We start from the raw sequence: 20,587 nt of genomic DNA, 5'->3' as shown, positions 1-20,587 counted from the left end.
AGCCGCTGTGCGCACACTTCGTAAACGTTAAGTGCATCTCTACTGTTTAGAAATGTGTGTAATGAAGTATTTGTTTCTTTGGTTTCAAGCTTCGGTTGATGAGAGTTCTTCCAGTGCCTCCTGCTCTGTGGAGCTGCAGGCTCCCAGCAGCCAGCCTCAGACCCGCCTCAGCCGGTCAGCAGGACAGCAGGGCCGCACCGACACGCAGCAGACCCAGCACGCCCAGACCAGACTGAGCCGCTCAAGACAGGTAGCGCCCTGCCCAAAACCACCGGCATGTTTACAGGGGAAATTATCATGGGTTTAAGAGTCAAACATTTTGAGCAGTTCTACAGTGCCATTCAGCACAGTACCTGTACTGTGCTGCTACCAAATCTTGTGCAACATTCATATTTGTATCTGAAATTTTGAGAGTGGTTTGAACACACGTTTGGTATAGAGATATTAAAAGAAACATAGATGATTTTAGTTTTTGGAAAATAAGTCACAAACATTCAAAACTATCTGAGCATAATTTTTCACTGTAGTTCAGTTTAATTCACAACAACAGTTGTCTTAAGTCGCTTTATATACTGAGATAAAGACACTACAATATTAACCTGTTACCTGGTCGCTCCAAAATCACCAAAAACGCCTGAAAAAGCATACCCAAATTAAATCAGCTGCTGTTCCTGAACTCTTTGAAGTACATGCAAAAGCTTGGTCTCTTTGTAAAGAAGACAAGCTATATTTTTCATTTTTCCAGTCAAAAATGCTGTAACTGTAATGAGTATGCAGCTATTAAGTTTGGAACACAGAAGAATTAGACAATTTTTGCCTCACCTAGATTTTTCCAGTTTGTTTTTATGTAACTACACACTGAGTGTATCGACTGGAAAATATAATGAAGCTGTAGAATGAAGTCTTTTTACCGAGTATTTCAAATTTTATCAAGATGGCACAAAAACCTGCTGTTCTGTAAAGGTTTTTGTGTGTTGATGTCCAGGCGCGGTCTCACATATGAGCAGCCTTTGTTATACAAACTTCAAATGGCTGTAACTCCTCAATGCTTCAACATACAGTCATCAATGAGGCTCTAATCAAAGATACTACCCTGAGGAATCCTCTGCTAAACACAAAGTTACTGATAATGTGAATTCATTATAAATATAGACATATAGATCAGAGGTTGCCCTAATTTGTAAAAGAAGGAAAATGTTAGGCCTTCATTCACAAAAAGCCCCCCAGTCTATTTTCAGTGATTCCTTCACACACATGCCCCAAAATTCAATTGTATATTGATAAAAAGTTACAGTAAATGTAAACACTACATATACACACAAAATAAAAAAACCCACAATCCTCCCAACTGTCCTCTGATATACAACCTACAACCTCCTCGCAAACAATTACCCCCACAAACACAAAGGAACCCAAAGCCCACCACAAAGCGAATATCACAAATATCAATAAACAATGCTCTTAGCCATTGTGTAACTGCCGTGAAAGCCTAGGGAGACATACATATTTACATGTAAACTGAATATAATATGAGCACGAGCTGGGAATAAAAACTTAGACTTGCTATGAAATGCCTTCAGAGTAACTGCTGTTCGTTCATGTTTATTCCGCAGCAATAAAACGGTCGAATCAGCGACAAAGTCCTCTAATAAATAATAATAATAATAATCCACACTTTGTCACTTCGTTGAAGAAATATAGCTTGTTTTGAGATATTTATACAATCTGTTAGTGAGAAAAATTACTGTAAACACACGTAAAACGAGTCACTACGGTGCACACCGTCTTACTTCCGGCTTGACTTTGCGTACGTAATACACACTCATTGTGCAGCAACTTTGTGGGTCCATGTGAAAACACACCCCAAGGTGCCATATACCCATGTGTCAGGAATTTTATTGGCTATACATCTGGTTTTAGAATTTGGGTCAGAGATGACCAATCAGAATGATTGGAGAGCATTTGGGGCATGTCCGGAGAAGTCACATGACGCTCACTGGTTATTATTGGCTCTGGAAAACCCATTTCATAACATGATTGGACAAATGAGGTGTCAGTCCAATTCTGAGGATCTACTCTGTCATATAAAAGCATCGTAAGAGCGGACTGCAGCGTTACTGTGACGGTATGAGGCTTCAAAGTCGGAACGCACCACAAACTGACACTGCCAGTTAACAGGTTAAGGAGAAAACCACAACAATCAGACGACACCCTGTGAGCCACACTTGGTGACTGCAGAAAGGAAGAAATCCGTAACACGGAGAGACCTCAGGCTCAGGGAGGTGAGGGGAAAAGGAGAGCAGAGAGCATGCATTATGGAAGAGAGAAGACAAACACATTCAGTGCTGTGAAAAAGTATTTGGCCCCCTCCTGATTTCTTAGGTTTTTGTAAATATAAAATGCAGTTTTTAAATGTTTGAAATCCTCAAACAAATTTTAGTATTGGACAAAGATAACCAGAGTAAATACACTTTTATTTATTTATTTTTTTAAATGGGGCGGCACAGTGGTTAGCACTGTTGCCTCAGCTAGAAGGTCCTGGGTTCAAATTCACCAGCTTTTTTTTTTTTGTGTGTGGAGTTTGCATGTTCTCCTGTGTCTGTGTGAGTTCTCTCTGGGTTCTCCGGCTTCCCCACACAGGCAGTTGGCAGGGTCAGGTTAATTAGGGATTGTAAATTGCACATAAGTGTGAATGTGAGTGTGAATGGTTGTCTGCCTCTCTTTGTGCCCCCGTGACAGGCTGGTGACCTGCCTCTCTCCATATGGCAGCGGGGATAGACTAGTGGAAGTGGATGATGGATTTATTTAATTTCTTAAGGGGGGAAAAGTTATCCAAACCTACCTGGCTCACTGTGAAAAAGTAACTGTCCTCTAAACCTAAATCCTCTAAACTGCAGTCAAGTATTTGTGATAACTGTCAGTGAGTCTTCACATGGCTGTGGAGGAATGTTGGTCCACTCTTCTTTGCAGAATTGTTTGAATTCAGCCACTGTGGAGGGTTTTCCAGCATGAACGGCCTGTTTACGCTCATGCCAGCAGCAAAGCAGCCCCAGACCATCACACTACCACCACCATGTCTGACTGTTAGTGTGATGTTCTGTCTATGAAATGCTGTGTTAGTTTATGCAGATGTAACGGGACTCTCACCTTCCAGAAAGTTCAGCTTCAGTCTCGTCAGTCCACAGAATATTTTCCCAGAAGTCTCGGGGATCATCCAGATGTTTGTTGCCAGATGTGAGACGGGTCTTTGTATCCTTGTTGGTCAGCAGTGGTTTTCTCCTTGGAGCTCTCCCATGGAGGCCATATTTGCCCTGCCTCTTTTTGATTGTTGAACCATGAACTCTGACTTTAACTGAGCCAAGTGAGACCTGCAGTTCTTTGATGATCTGGGTTCTTTTCCGACCTCTTGGGTGAGTTGTTGATGCGCTCCTGGAGTAATTTTGGTAGGCCGGCCACTCCTGGGAAGGTTCACTGCTGTTTTCTGCATGTGTGGATAATGGTTGTCAGTGTGGTTCCCAAAGCCTTAGAAGTGGCTCTGTAACCCTTTCAGACTGATAGATGTCAGAGACTTTGTTTCTGAGCAGGTTCTTCAGATCGTGGATGATGTGCTGCTGTTTGAGGTCTTTCAGTCTGCTTCACTTTGACAGACAGCTTCTATTTAAGGGATCTCTTGATTAGGCAGGTTTGGCAGTGAAATCAAACTCAGCTTTCCAGAAATGGGGTTAATTTAACAAGGGGAGGGTACATTTGGATAGCTTAATGAATGAAATCATCATTTAAAATGGGTTGACTAATTTGTTTGATCTGAAACATGCAAGTGTGACATATGCAATAAAAAAACAACTAAGAAATCTGGAAGGGGCAGATACCTTTTCATAGCACTTTATATTTTTAGTTGGCTTAAATCAACCAAATGAAACAAATGTGACTTGCTGAATAGTTTGGCATAAATCAATTCAACGTTATTCCCCTGGTGACTGTACTAACTGCTGATGTCTACCATTTGTTTTTCTACAGTCAGGGAGGCAGAGGAAGAAAGCCGTCATGATGCCTCGTGTCGTCCTCACCCCTCTTAAGGTGAATGGAGAACATGTTCCCTCAGGTAAGAACCTCTCATCATAATCGCACAACACTATAAAACTCCTGCTGTGAACATTAGAATACAGAGGTGTGACCGTCCTGACAGAAGAGACCTCTGTTACTGAAATACATACACAGCCAACAGTGACGTGGAAAAGAAGGGCACGTGGTAGAGCGCATACCTCCCCTGCTACTCAGTGTCATTTTCAGCATTCTGCATCATTGGCACCAGAATCCTCCTTTGATGATGATCAAACTTCGCTGTATGACAGAACTTATGGTCATGCTGCACCCTAATTCTTTTTAGAGGATTCTGACTTTCCCTCATGAGGTCAGATGCAAATATGAAAATATTGTATCACAAAATCCTGGATCCAGATCACCACCAACATTTATTCAGTTGTTCTTGTACCCAAAGTGGGGTCAGAGTGCTGTTATAGTAAAGTCAGTGAACTGTGAAGTTTGATGGATCTAGCTTGAACAGGATGCATCTATGGTGTGAATGTGAACATCTAGGAATCACTGTTCTCGAGTTATGGCCAATGTTAAAGTGTTCAGTATTGCTCTCTGGAGCTCTGAAACGATCATCTGTAGTCAGCTAAGTAATGTCTGGTTCAGCCCAACATACAGTTATCTAAACAAGGTGTGATAAAAGCATAGATTAAAATCTCTTCACCTTGGCCTTTTGTCTTAATTGATAAAAGCTGGACTTGATGCACAGATTAAATCAGTAGTCAAGTTTAAGATTACTGTTCAGTTTTACACCCAGGTTTGTTGCTGTCTGTGTCCCATGTTGACTCAAAGGACCCAGATCAGCATTCATTTTGGAGGTGTCACTAGGCCTAAACAACATGGTGCAAAAAGTTTGTGGACAGCCATGCCTTGATATCCCTAATGCACTCTAAGATATGGTTTGCAGAATATGCATTTTCATCAGCATAAAAATGGAATGCGATGTCATGTCTTCAAAAAGTTGATCCCATTGGAAGTAGGTACAGAGAGAAGAGAAGAGGGCCAAGTATAGAGCCTTGAGGCACTCCATATTTAAGTGGCGCTACACAAGATTCAAGGGCTCCAATACAGACAGAAAAAATTCTCTCTGATAAGTAGGATCTGAACCAATCTAAAACAACACCCTTAATGGTGAGACAGGAGGATCTGATGGTTCACTGTATCGAAGGCTGCTGTTAGGTCCAATAGGACCAGACCACCACAGTGGCCAGAGTCAGTGGCTAAAAGAACGTCATTAAAAAGGCTCAACAATGCTGACTCAGTACTGTGACAGGATTTTAAACCAGACTGGAACACCTCCAGACTTATTTAAAATGGAACTCAGCCAGCAGTAGAAAATTTTCTCAAAAAATCTGAAAGAAAGGGGAGTTTGGAGATCTGCCTAAAATTGAAAAGCTTAGAAGAGAAGAGCCAGGTTTTTTAATAGTCACCACTGCATTCTTAAAGCTGGAAGGCACCATTCCATTAACATGGGGATGTTTGGGGACCCAGCAGGATTCATATGACCAATGATTTCGCTCAAAGATGGCAAACTGACAGGCTTGAACTGGTCAAAAAACAGCCGGGCATGTCACAGAGATAGACGGGTCATAAGAGGGAGGACTAATGAGGGCCCTGATGCTAGCAAACTTATAAACAAAAAAGCTCATGAAGTTCTCACAAACTTCAGCCGAGCTCTCCTGAATTAAAGCCGACAGACTCAAGAATGGCTGATCATAGCATTAAAGGCTGTGGAAAACTGAGTGGCAGTGGAGGAATTAAAAACAAGACAGTGCTGTGTAGAAACATGAGATCTCACCATATGACAAAGAGGCATCCCAAAAACAACAGGCATATAGTCAGAAAAAGCAGCATCACAAAAACAGTAAAAGCAAAAGTTAAAACAAGGTCAAGAGTGTCACGATGTTCCTGTGTTGGACTAGACACAGACTGTACAAAGAAATCTTTGGACAACTTCAAAGGACAGCATGGACAATGGAGGAGCCCCACAGTGCCTGCTGACCGGGGGTGGGCTAACGATCTGAACCTGTTTTTCAATAGGTTTGACTCTGAGCCGTTGACCACCCCCCACCCATCCCCTCCCATCTACCCCCCTCCGTATGCTGTCCCCCCTCTCTCCTGGTGCACTGCTATCACTACCTGCACTCTCCTCACCCACACCCACAACAGAGCCAGCCCCAACCCAGCCTCACATCCAACTCGCAGCTGATCCAGTGAGAAGTCAGCTCAGGAAGACAAAGATCAGGAAGGCAGCGGGTCCAGATGGAATCAGCTCCAGACTGCTCAGGAACTGTGCAGACCAGCTCTGTCAGGTGGTCCTACACATCTTCAACTTGAGCCTGAATCTGGAGAGGATTCCTGAACTGTGAAAGATTTCCTGTGTAGTTCCAGTGCCAAAGATCGCACAGCCCAGGGAGTCCAACCACTACGGCCCTGACCTCTCACCTGATGAAGACCACGGAGAGGCTCATCCTGCATCACCTTTGCCCACTGGTGAGCTCTGCGCTGGACCCCTTACAGTTTGTCTACCAACCCGGCATTGGGGTGGACAGCGTCATCATCTACCTGCTGCACAGATCCCTCTCTCACCTAGAGCAGGCGCGGAACGCTGTGAGGGTCATGTTCTTTGACCTCTCCAGTGCTTTCAACACCATCCAGCCTTCACTGCTGAGAGGGAAGCTGGAGGGAGCCAGAGTGGACAGGCAGTTGACTGCATGGACCATCGACTACCTCACCAACAAACCACAGTATGTGAGGTGCCATAACTGTGTGTCTGATGTGGTAGTCTGCAGCACGGGGGTGCCACAGGGCACGGTCCTCTCACCCTTTCTGTTCAGTCTGTACACCTCAGACTTCAGGTACAACTCGGACCACTGATACCTACACCTACAGAGTACCTTTACATATAGTACATATACATAGGGCTGGGCGATATATCGAGTCTTTAGAAAATATCCATATATTTTCATACGCAATACAAGATGAGACAATATCGTTTATATCGATTTAGTCTGTGCTGCATTACAATCATACTTGTAGCTCCACCAGTTCACCTTTCTCTTCTCCCAGTTTGTCTCTGCACAGCTTCTCACTGCCCCGCCTCTCTTCCTCACCCGTAAATCATGCATGAAGCGACAGCATGGCTGTGTTACCAACTTAGTGACTTTGTTGCTAGATTTAGTGGCTTTTCAGACCCCTCAAGCAACCTTTTTTTTTTTTTTTTTTCTTCTTCTCTCTCCAAAAAGCGACTAGCTACAAATTTAGTGACTTTTTCCTGTGACTTTTTCCTCTCAGCCACTCAGCTCATAAACAACCACAGTGATGGAGGACACACATCTGTATCATATATATTCATAAAATAAAAACTGTGTGTGTATGTGAGATCAAAAGTACGTCTCTCTTTTTCCCCCTCGCTTTTTTTCCTCCCGTGTGTCTTGCGGGGTTCTGTAAAAACACATCCTGGTGTTGAAAAATTTTGTAGATCTTGGTATCAAATATACTCTTTTCTATCTAATAAAATATTGTATTGTTGCACTAATAAAAGTCCATCCATCCATTCTCTTCTGCTTATCCTTTTCAGGGTTGCGGGAGGGCTGGAGCCTATCCCAGCTGTCATAGGGCGAGAGGCAGGGTACACCCTGTAATTAACAGATATACCTTTTATATTAGAATTTATAGGTGCAATAAACTGATTTGAATTTTAATGTGAATGTGTACTGCACTGCATCTATGCAAGATGTACACGCTGCCACACTGTACAGAGTGGCAGTGGAGCGATGTGTCATCTGAATAGCCGGTCTGTACCAAAAAGTGCCCAGAATATTTTTTCTGGTATTTATATTGTTGTAAATGACTTGTGGGCCTATAATCTGTCAAGCATATCTCAAACATCATATCTTATGAATGATATCAATTCATTTTGAGTCATAAAGAACATTTCTGTCCCATGGTAGAAGCTGCAGTCAGTTTTTGGCTTTCATAATGTAGCGATTCTGTTAGAGTTAGATGGTTCTGTGCAGATGTTCTGTGATTTCCCACTGTGTTGGTGGTCCTTGAACATAAGTGTGCACGAGAGGGAGAGTCAGAGCTGGAGTCGCGTTGTGTTTTGGTTGCGGCACACAGCAACCATTTAATTCTTAATAAAAGGGCAACTTTTGCTGGCAATCTCTCGCCATCTTCGTCAACATCTTAACAGACGCTACAATATATTCTTTATTAATGAGGGTAAGAACAAGTCATGTCTTCATTTTATATATAAACCCTTCATAAATCCTGTGCACCAGTAAATTTACCGATATAAGCAATGATAAAACATTGAAAAAAAAAGAAAAAAAAAAAAGGAAATCCCCTTTTACATAACACCGGAAACCTGAAAACTCCGCTGTCACTGTGTTTAGTGAACATACAGCGCTCATACTGCGCCCCTTCATACACTGTGGCACCGCCCGGGCCTCGATTCGTCCTTTAGCAACTTCTAGCAATTTTTGAGACAGCTGACAGCGAGTTTTGGTACAAAAAAGTTGGCAACAGTGTTGGCCGCACAAATATCTGGGCCAGCATAGATGAAAACAGGCCAGGAACATGTAGAATAAAATCCATCATAGCTTTCTGCAGTTTACTGCGTACGGTTTCCATTTTTGGAACAATGCTTCCACTTGTTGAATTTATCTCCGGCGGCTTCGGCTGCTTTCCACACCTGCTGCGCTGCACTCACAGCTTGTTCCTGTCTAATATCATCAGTAGAGTCATTTTGTGAATCGATGATGGCCTATTTTAGAGAATTCAATGAGGCCTTTGAACTGATCTGCCAGACCAGAGGCCATATCGCTGCAGACCACAGAATGGTGCAGTGGTGTGGATGCTTCAGCCTTCAGCGCTCAAATTACACAGACCGTAACATGTAAGCGTCTCTTACATTTTTATAGCACAGCTGTGAGTCTTTGGTTATGGAGGAAAAAAGCATTAATTATTTGAGGAGCATTATTATTTAAATATACCAACAGTTTATCTTTGAGCAATTTCTCATGTACATGTACAGCTGAATGTTAATAAAAGTGCCCGTGTGACATTTGAGACATGTAGCTTTGAGTCATTAGTGCCTTTTTGTTTATACTTTTTGGGAAGAAAAAATATTGAGATATATATCGTATATCGCCATTCAGCTAAAAAAAATCGAAATATTTTGGTCCATATCGTCCACCCCTACGCATACAATTTATTTATTACACTCCCACCCATAGTGCATACTGTGTATACTGTATACAAATTACCGGCTACAAATGTATATAATGTTTTGATATCTGTATATAGTGTTTTGAAGTGCATGTGTATATGTGTGTTGATATGTTTTATGTATATAGTGTTCTATTTTATTTTATTTCATCCTTCTTTGTACTTGAGCTGCTGTAATATGCAAATTTCCCCGTCGTGGGATCATTAAAGTTTTATGTTATCTCTCTTACACATGAATATTAAAATCTCCAACTTATTGTTATATAGCTGGTCATAGTGTTTGGCATTATTCCTGCAAAGAAATGAGCAAAATCATCAATGAAGTCTTTGTTGTACTTGGGTGGTCTGTATACACAGCACACAACCCCGGGAAAGGAGAGACCTGTCGGTTGCAACTCATCCAAGCCAACCACAGGAACCAGGGTGGAGGCAATCCAGGAAGTGCCACAAAACGAATGACAAAATGCCGACCCAGTATCTACAGAGAAAGTGACAGGAGAGTAGTCCAAACTGGCTTTAAGTTTAAGTTTTGTCAACTTGTCGCTGCGTTTCCCACGATGTCTGCACCTTCTGCGTGCAGATGGAGCCAGAAAACGGCAGTGGTAAGCTGGTATACTTAAAGGAGCCGGAAGGTAGAAAGTTTTCTGCCTGTCTTGACTGAACTGTCCCCAAAAGTCACATGAGTGATGAATAATTAGGAGTGTTTGGCGATCATAAACCAGCAGTGTGACATTCAGTGTAACAAGTGACCAAAACAACAGGAAAACAACCACAGTTTGCAGAGACAGACTGCAGGCCACAGACACTGGCACCATCGTGAAAAGGGTCTTTTTTGTTAAAGGTCTTTTTTATCCTGATAGGACCCATGAAGCGGAGTCGGGGAGGGGTGGATGTAGATTTTGAAACGCCAGGCTCCATCCTGGTCAACACCAACATCAGAGCCCTGATCAATGTGCGGACGTTCTCGGCCTTCCCCACACACTCCCAACAGCAGCTGCTGCAGCTGCTGCCTGAGGTGGACCGACAGGTAGGTGGTTCTTCTATTTTTTTCCGGTTGATTCCAGTTTAAATGTGCTCTAACATTATATACTCCAATACATTTAGCACAGAGCATTAGAAATGAGAAAAGAATAAAACTGGTATTTTTAACATTTTAGTGCTGGGAACAAATAATGAGCTTTTCCAGTTGGCAGAATATTTGTGTACAGCATGAATTTCAGCTGTATGTAGAAGTGCGCTAGCTCAGGCTTTTTCTTTATTTTGGTATTTTTGAAATCTGTATAACAAAATTTTGTGAGATTCAGCGATGTACACTGAAATACAGGATTTGTTGCATCATCCTCGGTGTAGTGTTTTAGGCACAAAACACTACAGCCATCAGTTGTATTCATAATTTGACTCGTTTGCATTGTTTTGTCTCTGCTTATAGATTGGACCTGATGGTATGGCCAGACTGAGCAGTTCAGCTCTCAACAATGAATTCTTCACCCATGCCTCCCAGAGCTGGAAGGAGAGGCTGGCAGAGGGTAGGTTTTTGGTCAGTCAGACTGGCTGCCATGTTTCCCCGAGACTTCAGTGGTTTAAAAGTCACATTAGATGAGACATGATAGAAATTCACCGTCAGGAATAGACTCATGACCTAAGACTGTCAGTGGCCTGAAGGCAACATTGTGCCCCAACAGGGTTTGACAGAACCGATGGCCCAATGTCCCAGAGCCAGAGGAAAAAAACCAATGTTCAGCGAGTTGTTTGGCCATCTGTTGGCCTGTACAGTGATGGTGTTTCCACCCATCGCAGCTCCACAACTTTACCTGTCTGAAGGGAATCACCTACAAGTAGTTTCTTTATTCTTGCAAGCAGTATTTTCACATTGAGGAAATGGTGTGTGGTTACTGAAAGAAAGAGGCTGTTCTTAGTGACGGTAAAAACAAAGTGTGAAAGTCACAGAGGTAATGTGGACATTTGTTGTTTAAATATAGATGTGTACTCTGTAAAATGTCATTTGGAATACGTGCAAAAAGTTTTACGTTATCGCTCTATTAGCCTCGATTTTTCTGAACAAAAAGGTTCATAATGCATTGGCAGGGGTCGGGGTTATGGTTAGCAATGTAATTTATGGTGCAGCATCTCTGCTGATACCCACAGCAAGTACAAAAATGACTAAGATGGTGAAGGCATTTTTTTATTCAGCAGTGTTATTGTAATTACAGTCAAGACCGACACTGGTCAAACACAGTCTTTTATCAAACCACCTTTTCAGCAGTCATAAACAACAACTTGCTAGTTGGCGACCTCAGTGAAAAAATGTGTGTAGGACGATGAAGGCAAGTGTGTACCTCCCTGTGTCGTACACACATTGAGCAGAAGGGGAAACCAGCACTGTTCCTCTTCCTGGCAGGAAAGTCGTGAACTCGGTGTCCTGTAAAGTACAAAGATAGTAATTCACTATGATGAAAAAACAGCACTCACCCACAACTACCTATTACACAGAGCCACATGGTAGAGAGCAGAGAGGACTCCCCATACACATCAGATCTCAGTGGGAAAAAATCCTGCTGGATGTCTACACTGATATGGACTGGGTAATGTGTTAGGATGCCACATTGTTTGATGGAAACTAAAATAATCAACCTATAGATGCTGAGTTTCAAATCAGAGTGAAAATGATGCAGCAGCTGGAACATTGAGCTGAAACTTCACTGCAGCAACTCTAAATGGTTCTCAGTAGTTTGTGTGGCCCCCACGTGCTTGTATGCATGTCTGATAATATCGGGGTTCCTAATGAGATGATGGATGGTGTCCTGGAGGATCTCCTCCCAGATCTGGACCAGGACATCACTGAGCTCCTGGACAGTCTGAGGTGCAGCCTGGCAGCATCAGATGGACTGAAGCATAATGTCCCAGAGGTGTTCTGCTGGATTTAGGTCAGTGTGGGGGCCAGTTAGTGGTATCAATGCCTTCATCCTCCAGGAACTGCCTGCATGCTCTCACCACATGAGACACCAGGAGGAACCCAGGACCCAGCAGCAGTGTAGGGTCTGACAGGTCCAAGGATTTCATCCTGATACCTGATGGCTGTCAGGGTGCTGTTGTCTAGCCTGTAGAGGTCTGTGTGTCCTTCCATGGATATGCCTCCCAGACCATCAGTGACCCACCACCAAAGCGGTCATGCTGAAAAATTACAGGCAGCATAATGTTCTCCACAGCTTCTCCAGACCCTTTCACATCTGTCACATGTGCTCAGGGTGAATCTGCTCTCATCTGTTAAAGCACAGGGCTCCAGTGGTGAACCTGACAATTCTGGTATTCTGTGGTAAATGCCAGTCAGGCTCCACGGTACCGGGCAGTGAGCACAGCGCCCACTAGAGGACGTCGGGCCCTCAGACCCCCCTCATGAAGTCTGTTTTTGATTGTTTGGCTGCTGGAGGTCATTTTGTAGCTCTGCAGAGCTCATCCTGTTCCTCCTGCACAAAGGAGCAGATCCCGGTCCTGCTGATGGGTTAAGGACCTTCTACAATGGTGAAGGGTTTTCGCTGTAACACTTTCAGCTGATCTCCCAGTAAGGTATTATACTCACCAAAATATAAACGCACAAACCCAAAAGGTTAAGTTAAAATGACCTATGCCTTAACCTGCACTCCAGGAGGAGCGGGACAACATCCCACAGGCCGCCTGACAACCTGCTGATGCAGATGCGTGACACACTCAGTACTGAGTGCTGTGAACTCTGATCTCTGACCACGCTGTGTTCACTATGATAACACCTGGACTGGTGCATAAAGATTTGAAACACTGGCTGCTACTGAAGCCTGAAATGATACTTGGTGTACCCACTAATTATTGTGCTTATATACTGTTGATTAGTTATGAGCTGGAATAGAGAAACTGATTTGTGCGTTTATATTTTTGTTCAGTGTATCTGCCTATAGATTCAAATGTTACTACTACAATATTCATAAGTGTTTTTTCCACTCTGAGGTGAAGCGTTTGTGTCCAGCAGCTGGGCTAGAACACCTCATCTATGGTATCATCAAGGCAGAGCTGCATGTATCCAGCCTGTACAGGCCTGCCTCCTCAGCACTACATGAAAGAGTTTTCTCCAAAGCCAGAGAAACTGACTGAGTCCAAAAAATACTATTTCTTAATAAAAATAAATAGTCACCATCATCCCAGAATTCATAAACCCAATCACTGTCCCATCTTTGGAAACACTGAAACAGTTTTAATATAAACATCTCGTTCGATTATTTAAACACTGAATGCTTCAAAGCTTGACGAGGCTTCATCTGGCCATCACCAGGGTCCAGGTATCACCTCACGATGCTAGCAGTGACACTGACCCTAGTCAAATGCAAAACTAGGGGAAAAGGTCAAAAAAAAAAGGGGGGGGGGGTGACAGTGGCCTCCAGCGGTAAAACCATTCCTGTTTCGGGGTTGTCTCATTTGCTACTTTCCCACCGCCGAGGTTCCGGAGCAAGTTCCCGTGCCGATCCCAATGAACCGGCGAAACGCTTAAGAACGGGCCCGCGTTCCCACCGCGTTTCTGTGAACTGCTCCTTTACGTATGAGTGTGGGCGGGTCCTCGTCTGGACACGGAAGCCGAAGCGCACAAACGTGGGAGAACACGCTCCCCTTTCTTGTGCTGCAAATACGTTTTAGGGTCCAAACCAAACTACTGCAGCATCTGTGTGCAGCACAGAGGGAAACACAGACAGAGATTAGAGCAAGACAACAAGTACGCACTTTGTGTCCTTTTATCTGTGATATGAACTGATACAAAGCAGCAAGTTCAGCCTTAGAGCCCAACCTAATTCACAGCTGGGAAAAATCGCTTTTCTCATTTAATACACATGTAATATGGTAGAAAACTTGATGTTGAGACGGCAGAGTCACGCCCTTCTGCCGCTTTCGGCACGGGTTCCTGGTTCCAGACCAGCTAGTTTGCGGGGCCGGAATTGAACCCGTTTTTCGGCCGAGCACCGAGTGTTTCGGCGGTGGAAAACCCGCCTAACGGTTCAATTCACGGCTCCGGCTCCGGAACCCTGTTGGTGGGAAAGAGGCTATTGTTGCCCCATCTTAGCTTAGCTTATCTTTAGTCATTCAGTGTATTTAGGGACATGACTAAGAGGAAGTTTAGCTGCGCTGAAGCCTTCCAATAACTAAAAACGCTTTTTTTTTTTTTTTTCCTTTTTATTTGAACTAAAAGTGAATAAAAGTGAAGTAAATACTTGACGTGTTTTTCACCTGTTTAGGTGAGTTCACCCATGAGATGCAAGTGCGTTTCCGACAGGAAATGGAGAAAGAGAAGAAGGTAGAGGCGTGGAAGGAGAAGTTTTTTGAAGAGTACCATGGGCAAAAGTGAGAACCAAATCATTTCATCCAAATTGTTAATGTGAATAGCAAATTCAGTCATATTAGGTTTTTGACCTTGTGTTACCAGCATTATTGCTGGATATTAAAGGGAATGGGTTGAAGACTTTTGACAGTAAATTTTTGTGTTTCTGCCCTCACGGTTTTACATGTAATTGAGACATCTACAATGGCCTACACCGGTCATGTTCACTCTGATAGCCACCGTGTGCTAAAATGTGCTCTGTGTACCTGTAGGTCTGGCCTAACACGAGAAGAGTCCCTGAAGCTTACTATGAGTGAAGCCACTGAAGTTGCAGCCAGTGTTCTGGACAGTGATGTGACTGTGGTGGCAAGGGGCGCCCCCAAAAGACGCAGCGTGGGTCGGCGAAGGCGAGATGGTAGGATGAGGAGACGCACTCGGGCTGACCTGCGTCGCAGGGCCCGCCGGACCCTCTGCAAGACTGCTCCGGCCCTGCCGTCGGCAGAAGCAGCTGAGGCCAGTACTGCTGTGGATATTTCAGCTGTTTCTGTTGGCTCTCCCATGTCTGATAACACAGTGGTTCAGGGAGAGGTGGTACTGCAGACGGACTGTGGGGTGGAGCTCCCGGATGAGAGTGCTTCCACGGAGCCCAAACCCTCTCCCATTCCAGAGCCAGTCACATTGCCAGCCCCCACACCTGCTCCAACTCCTAGCCCCAGCCCCAGCCCAGCCTCAACCAGTGCAAATGAAGAGCATGAAGTTGCTGCTCGCCTGCTCCCCGAAGAGACTGCACCTGTACTGGCTTCCACAACTTCTCCATCCTCCTCTTCCTCCTCTTCTTCATCTGCCTCTTCACCTGCCTCTTCACCTTCCTCACCTTCTGATAGACAGGGCGCTTTTGTTGGAGGCCTGGACTCTTCTTCATCCTCCTCAGCATCCTCCAGCGCCGCAGTTGCTGCAGATCCACTGGATGACACTGCTTCTGTGATCACCTCCATCACAGGGGGAACTGCCACCAGCAGTCGTGAGAGCAGCCCATCAGTTAGCCCAGCTGCCACCCCTCTGCCCAGTGCCCAGCTGAAAGAGCAGAAGAGAAGGCCTGATGAGACCGAAGCCTTTTCTAGCTTCCCCGAAAAGAGGCCACGGCTCGACGATCGTCAGTCCTTTCGTACCACAATTGACAGTGTCTGTTCAGAAAAGCCGCAGCCGACAACAGAAGAACCCAAGGTGCCACCTATCCGGGTAAGTCTTTGTTGCATAATCCGACAAGCTCCAAGATTACTCGCTGTTGCAAACAGTTTTTGTCTGACAAAAACCAAAAAAAATCCCTATAGATGGATAACTGCTTGTTTCAGATAAAGTTTGACTTGCTGTGCCTGTGTTTGTTTCTCAGATTCAACTGTCCAGAATCAAACCTCCCTGGGTCAAAGGGCACTCCACCTACCACATCTGTCCCCGGATCGTGCCGCCCGGCGAGGGCTCGCGCAGGTCGGGGACAGGGGGTGCGCGCACCTTGGCGGACATCAAAGCCCGTGCACAACAAGCCCGTGCACAGCGCGAGGCCGCTGCTGCTGTTGCAGCCTCTGCCGACGGGACAGGGCCGGCCGGGGTCAGGCTGCGGCCTGGTGTTGGGCTACCGGATAGCAGCAATGGAAGACGAGCGCGAGAGCATCCAGGACCTATCGAGCCCGGAGGAGGAGGAGGAGGAGGAGGAGGAGGAGGAAGTGAAAATGGAAATGGAACAAGGGGAGGTAGCGGGATGGAGGAGCAGGGATCGTCTTCAGGCACTAATTCGTCTGGAACACAACTACAGCTTCTTAATGTAGAGCCTACATCTGAGCCTTCCCCTTCATTGTCCACTACCTCAACCTCCATGTCCTTGGAGCCACCACAGACCCCAAGTCCTCAGCGAGAAGAAGCATCTGTGGGGGCAGATGGAGAGGAAACTGAAGCAACAACAGCCAGTGTCCAGAGCTCGTCCAATGGGCTCACAGATGGGGCTGCCTCTCTTTCTTCAGAGCCTGATGTGTCTGAGTCACCAGCCATGCAGTCAGCTAGCCAAAACCAGGTGACTGAATCTGGTGCCAGTACCCCCTCAGAGAGGGCAGACCAGGGTTGTGAAAAACCTTCATTGGCCCAAACCTCAATCCCAGATTCCCTTCCCAGGTTTGGGGCTCAGGGTGTGGATGTTATTCAGACACTGGCCAATTCTTGTCAGGCCAAAGAGCAGGAGCATGGGAAGGAGGCTGGACTTGGTGGTGTTATCCAGCATGGTTCACACCATGTTGACCTCCAGGAGGCATTCTGCCATACAGCCACTGAGAGACAGCAAACAAATGCATCTTCACCCCAACATGTGGACGATTCTGGCGCAGAGAAGGATGAGGCTGGCACATATAGCGACTCAACAGAAACTGCTTCAGACTGCGAGAACGACAGCCAGGAGGATGAGCAGCAGCAGCAGCCTGGCCGGGAATGGAGCCTTCAATTGAGCACCCAGAGAAATGGCCAACTTGTGATTTGTAGCCCTCCTCCTCAGAACCAACAACCGGTAATCCAGTCCCATGTGTCTAGCCGCCAAGGTCAGACCGTCATTCAGCCTTGCTTCCCCAGTGGTATGACTCAGCTAACACACAGCCGTATCCATTCACAGGACCCCCATGCTCTCTCTACAGCCCTGCCACAGGGGCTAAGGGACACAAATGTTGTTGTCAAAACAGAGCCTGGAGTTGACTGTAGAGCCTCCAGACAGAGCTCTGAAGAGGAGTGTCGTGGAGCCTTGAAGTCCACTGTCCCTCTATCAAATGCTGCAACTGCTTCCAAAAGACTGGCAAGTTCAGTCAGACCTGTGTCCAGTGTGGAGGCCAACAACCCTTTGGTCACTCAGTTACTTCAGGGCAGCCTGCCTCTGGAGAAAGTTCTACCCTTGCACTCTGCCAACAGACTGGAGATAAGCCGATTACCAGGACCCCTACCCAGACCACCACCAGCAAGAACTCCAGGGACTCGTAACAGGCCTGAGGTCTCAGTCAAATCCCCAAGCCCAGAACTGACTACGATCCAGATCCATAAGTCCCCAACATCCCGCCCAGTTTCTTGTCTGATGGAGGCCCCAGCTGTACCACAGTACCAGTCCCCCCAGGCCCCTGGAGCTGTCCCAGTCATCACCCCTCTGCCACCCTCCTCCTCCAGAAGTAAGCAAGACCTCATCGCTGCAACTGCTGTGGAGCCTGCAGTTATTAAAGAGTCTCATGGCCAGCAGCCTTCCCAGGGAGCCACTCCAGATAGGCCTCAATCAGCCCATCGGACCATGTGCAATGGCCCCTCGCCTCCTCATGCAGACCCCTGTCCCACAGAGGTAGTACCTTCTATTAAGATTAACTGGCGCCCCCCACAATCTCAGCTCCCCCACCCTCACCAGCAACAGCTGTCACCTGCACCCACTGTAAAGAATGAAATTGGTGCACGGCCCTCTTGTCAAGCTATTGCCAAATCCTCACTCACTGTACCCCTAAGTGTTACCAAAAAGGAACCTGGGAACTCTGTCGATGGCTACCTAAGTGGCGGGGCAATGGAGGGGCTCCTCAACATGGAGATGAATTTGGTCAGGCTGGCTAAGAAAGAACACAGCAAAGCTCCCTACTCCTCTGGCTCCCCCTCTTCATCCTGCTCTCCCTCACCCTCCTCTGCTTCCTCCATTCCCTTCCAACTGTATGGGAAGCTCCCCAAGCAGGGTGGAGGTGTTGGAGGAGTAAGCTACACAGCAAATGTCTCAGTGATGGACAACAGCAGTTTCTCCCGAAGTATGGCGGACGGTGTGCTGCAGCTGCACCCCCGCTTGGCTTCCAGCCAGACTACCCTCAGTATTCAGGCCTTTACTGACAGTACGGCAGAGGAGGTGGCACTCAAGTGCTCGTGCCGCCTCAAAGCCATGATCATGTGCCAAGGCTGTGGTGCCTTCTGCCATGATGATTGCATTGGGCCCTCCAAACTGTGTGTGTCATGTCTGGTGGTCAGATAGTATGTTGAAGTTTCAGTGCACTGTAGAACTGCTATTTGTATAGTGTGAGCAGCAGGGCCGAGGATTTCAGCGTGTACAGAGGCCTGATGAGGGTCGAGAACACAGTCAACATTTGCCTTGTAAAATATGGTTGATCCGTATCTTTTGTTGTTGCAGATTTCCAGTTTTTGTTTTTTGAGCTGTACTGATATTATTATTATTATTATTATTATTATTATTATTATTATTACTATTGTGAATTTGGGGCATGATTGATTGTAAATTGTGCCTTTTTTGGTTTTGTTTTGTTTTTTTCTCCTCAAAAACATTTACCTCATCATATCTTGCTCCACCTGTTATCATTTGGTGGCCATCATTGTTTGGTCCCCTGGTTTCTCAGTAAACAGGGAATTACTGTTGTCTCTGCGCAAAGAAGTATTTTTTTAACCATTAAAATGAGTAAATGACATTGTATCACCAGTTTGCTTTTTGACTCATTTTATGATTTCTTTGAGCTCCAGTTTGTAGTTCCAGTTAAGTACCAAGTACCATGAACAAATAAAGTGAACATTATGTGCTGTTAGAATCTTTGAATCCTTGATACATTTCATAATTTTTATAAGCAGCTAAATGCGGACTGTGTGATGGGAATGTGCAGAGGCACCACCTCCCAGCCATCTGCTGCCAGCATCCCGGTGCCGTGTCCTGAAGTGTCAGAGGTGGAATGAGAGAGACCTGACCTTGGATTGCTTTTCCCAAATGGAATGAATTTCTGCACAGAAAACTTTGTCCCAAGTTAATGGCAGACAGGGATACTGGCAGCTGGTCATGCATGTGATGATGTCAGGACACGGGTGTATTATATTCACAGCTGTACATGCTTCAGTAGCTAAAGGATAACCAAGAGTTAGTCATGGAGTTTGACATTGTCCTGTGCTGGAAACAGTACTACTTACATTATACATACTCCCATTGGTAATGTTATTACAGAATACTGTGCAATAACTGAGTATCAACATCTAGAGGCCACGAAGGAAACTACAGGCATGTCACAAGGTCGTAAAGGCATGGCAGCATGATGTCTAATGAGAAACTAACGGACTCATTTTTGAAGAGGATGTGTCATCGTGCAGACATGTAGGATTGCATTCTCATATCTGATCAGTATTTCTAAAATGAGAAACATCCTTTCTCAGAGTGATGCTGAAAAGCTAATTCATGCATTTATTACTTCTAGGCTGGACTATTGTAATTCATTATTATCAGGCTGTCCTAAAAGCTCCCTGAAAAGCCTTCAGCTGATCCAAAATGCTGCAGCTAGAGTACTGACGGGGACTAGAAAGAGAGAGCAGATTTCTCCCATATTGGCTTCCTGTTAGTTCAGGTACTTTGGGCTGCTCCCTCAGATCCAGATGGATCTCGGTGTTTGATTTGGATTTTACTCCGGATGTTGTTCCTGACACAATTATCTGGAGGTAATAGGATTGCACTAGCGTGTGACCCCTGAGGATGCATTTGTGTGTCTAGAATTAAATTTAAAATCCTTATTTATGACATGATGACACCACGCCATATCTTAAAGATATTTTAGTAGCATATTACCCCAACAGAGGTCTTTGTTCTCAGACTGCAGACTTGTGGTTTTTAAGCGTATAAGCGCCATTCAAAAAGGAAAGCTTGTATATTCATTCATTACACACAGACTGATATATTTCTAATGTTTTTTCTTTTAATTTTGATGATTATAACAACTAATGAAAACCCCAAATTCAGTATCAGAAAATTAGAATATTGTGAAAAGGTTCAATATTGAAGACACCTGGTGCCACACTCTAATCAGCTAATTAACTCCAAACACCTGCAAAGGCCTTTAAATGGTCTCTCAGTCTAGTTCTGTAGGCTACACAATCATGGGGAAGACTGCTGAGTGA

The 20,587-nt window shown here is 45.1% G+C and overlaps 1 protein-coding gene across 1 annotated transcript in view; it reads left to right on the top strand.

Annotated features, from left to right (window-relative positions):
• asxl1 (ASXL transcriptional regulator 1) overlaps positions 1–19,136 on the top strand; it is a 33,594-nt gene extending 14,458 nt beyond the window's left edge. Inside the window, exons 5-11 of the mRNA XM_030733635.1 lie at positions 90–250; positions 4,018–4,102; positions 10,185–10,351; positions 10,754–10,850; positions 14,577–14,682; positions 14,932–15,898; positions 16,050–19,136. Coding sequence (XP_030589495.1) covers positions 90–250; positions 4,018–4,102; positions 10,185–10,351; positions 10,754–10,850; positions 14,577–14,682; positions 14,932–15,898; positions 16,050–18,677 — 4,211 coding nt within the window. The 3' untranslated portion in view covers positions 18,678–19,136. The remainder of the gene's footprint in view (positions 1–89; positions 251–4,017; positions 4,103–10,184; positions 10,352–10,753; positions 10,851–14,576; positions 14,683–14,931; positions 15,899–16,049) is intronic.
• The last annotated feature ends 1,451 nt before the right edge of the window (positions 19,137–20,587 follow it).

This window comes from Archocentrus centrarchus, chromosome 7, assembly GCF_007364275.1.
Source record: "Archocentrus centrarchus isolate MPI-CPG fArcCen1 chromosome 7, fArcCen1, whole genome shotgun sequence".
Taxonomy (NCBI): domain Eukaryota; kingdom Metazoa; phylum Chordata; class Actinopteri; order Cichliformes; family Cichlidae; genus Archocentrus; species Archocentrus centrarchus.
This window is presented reverse-complemented; position numbering and strand designations above follow the sequence as displayed.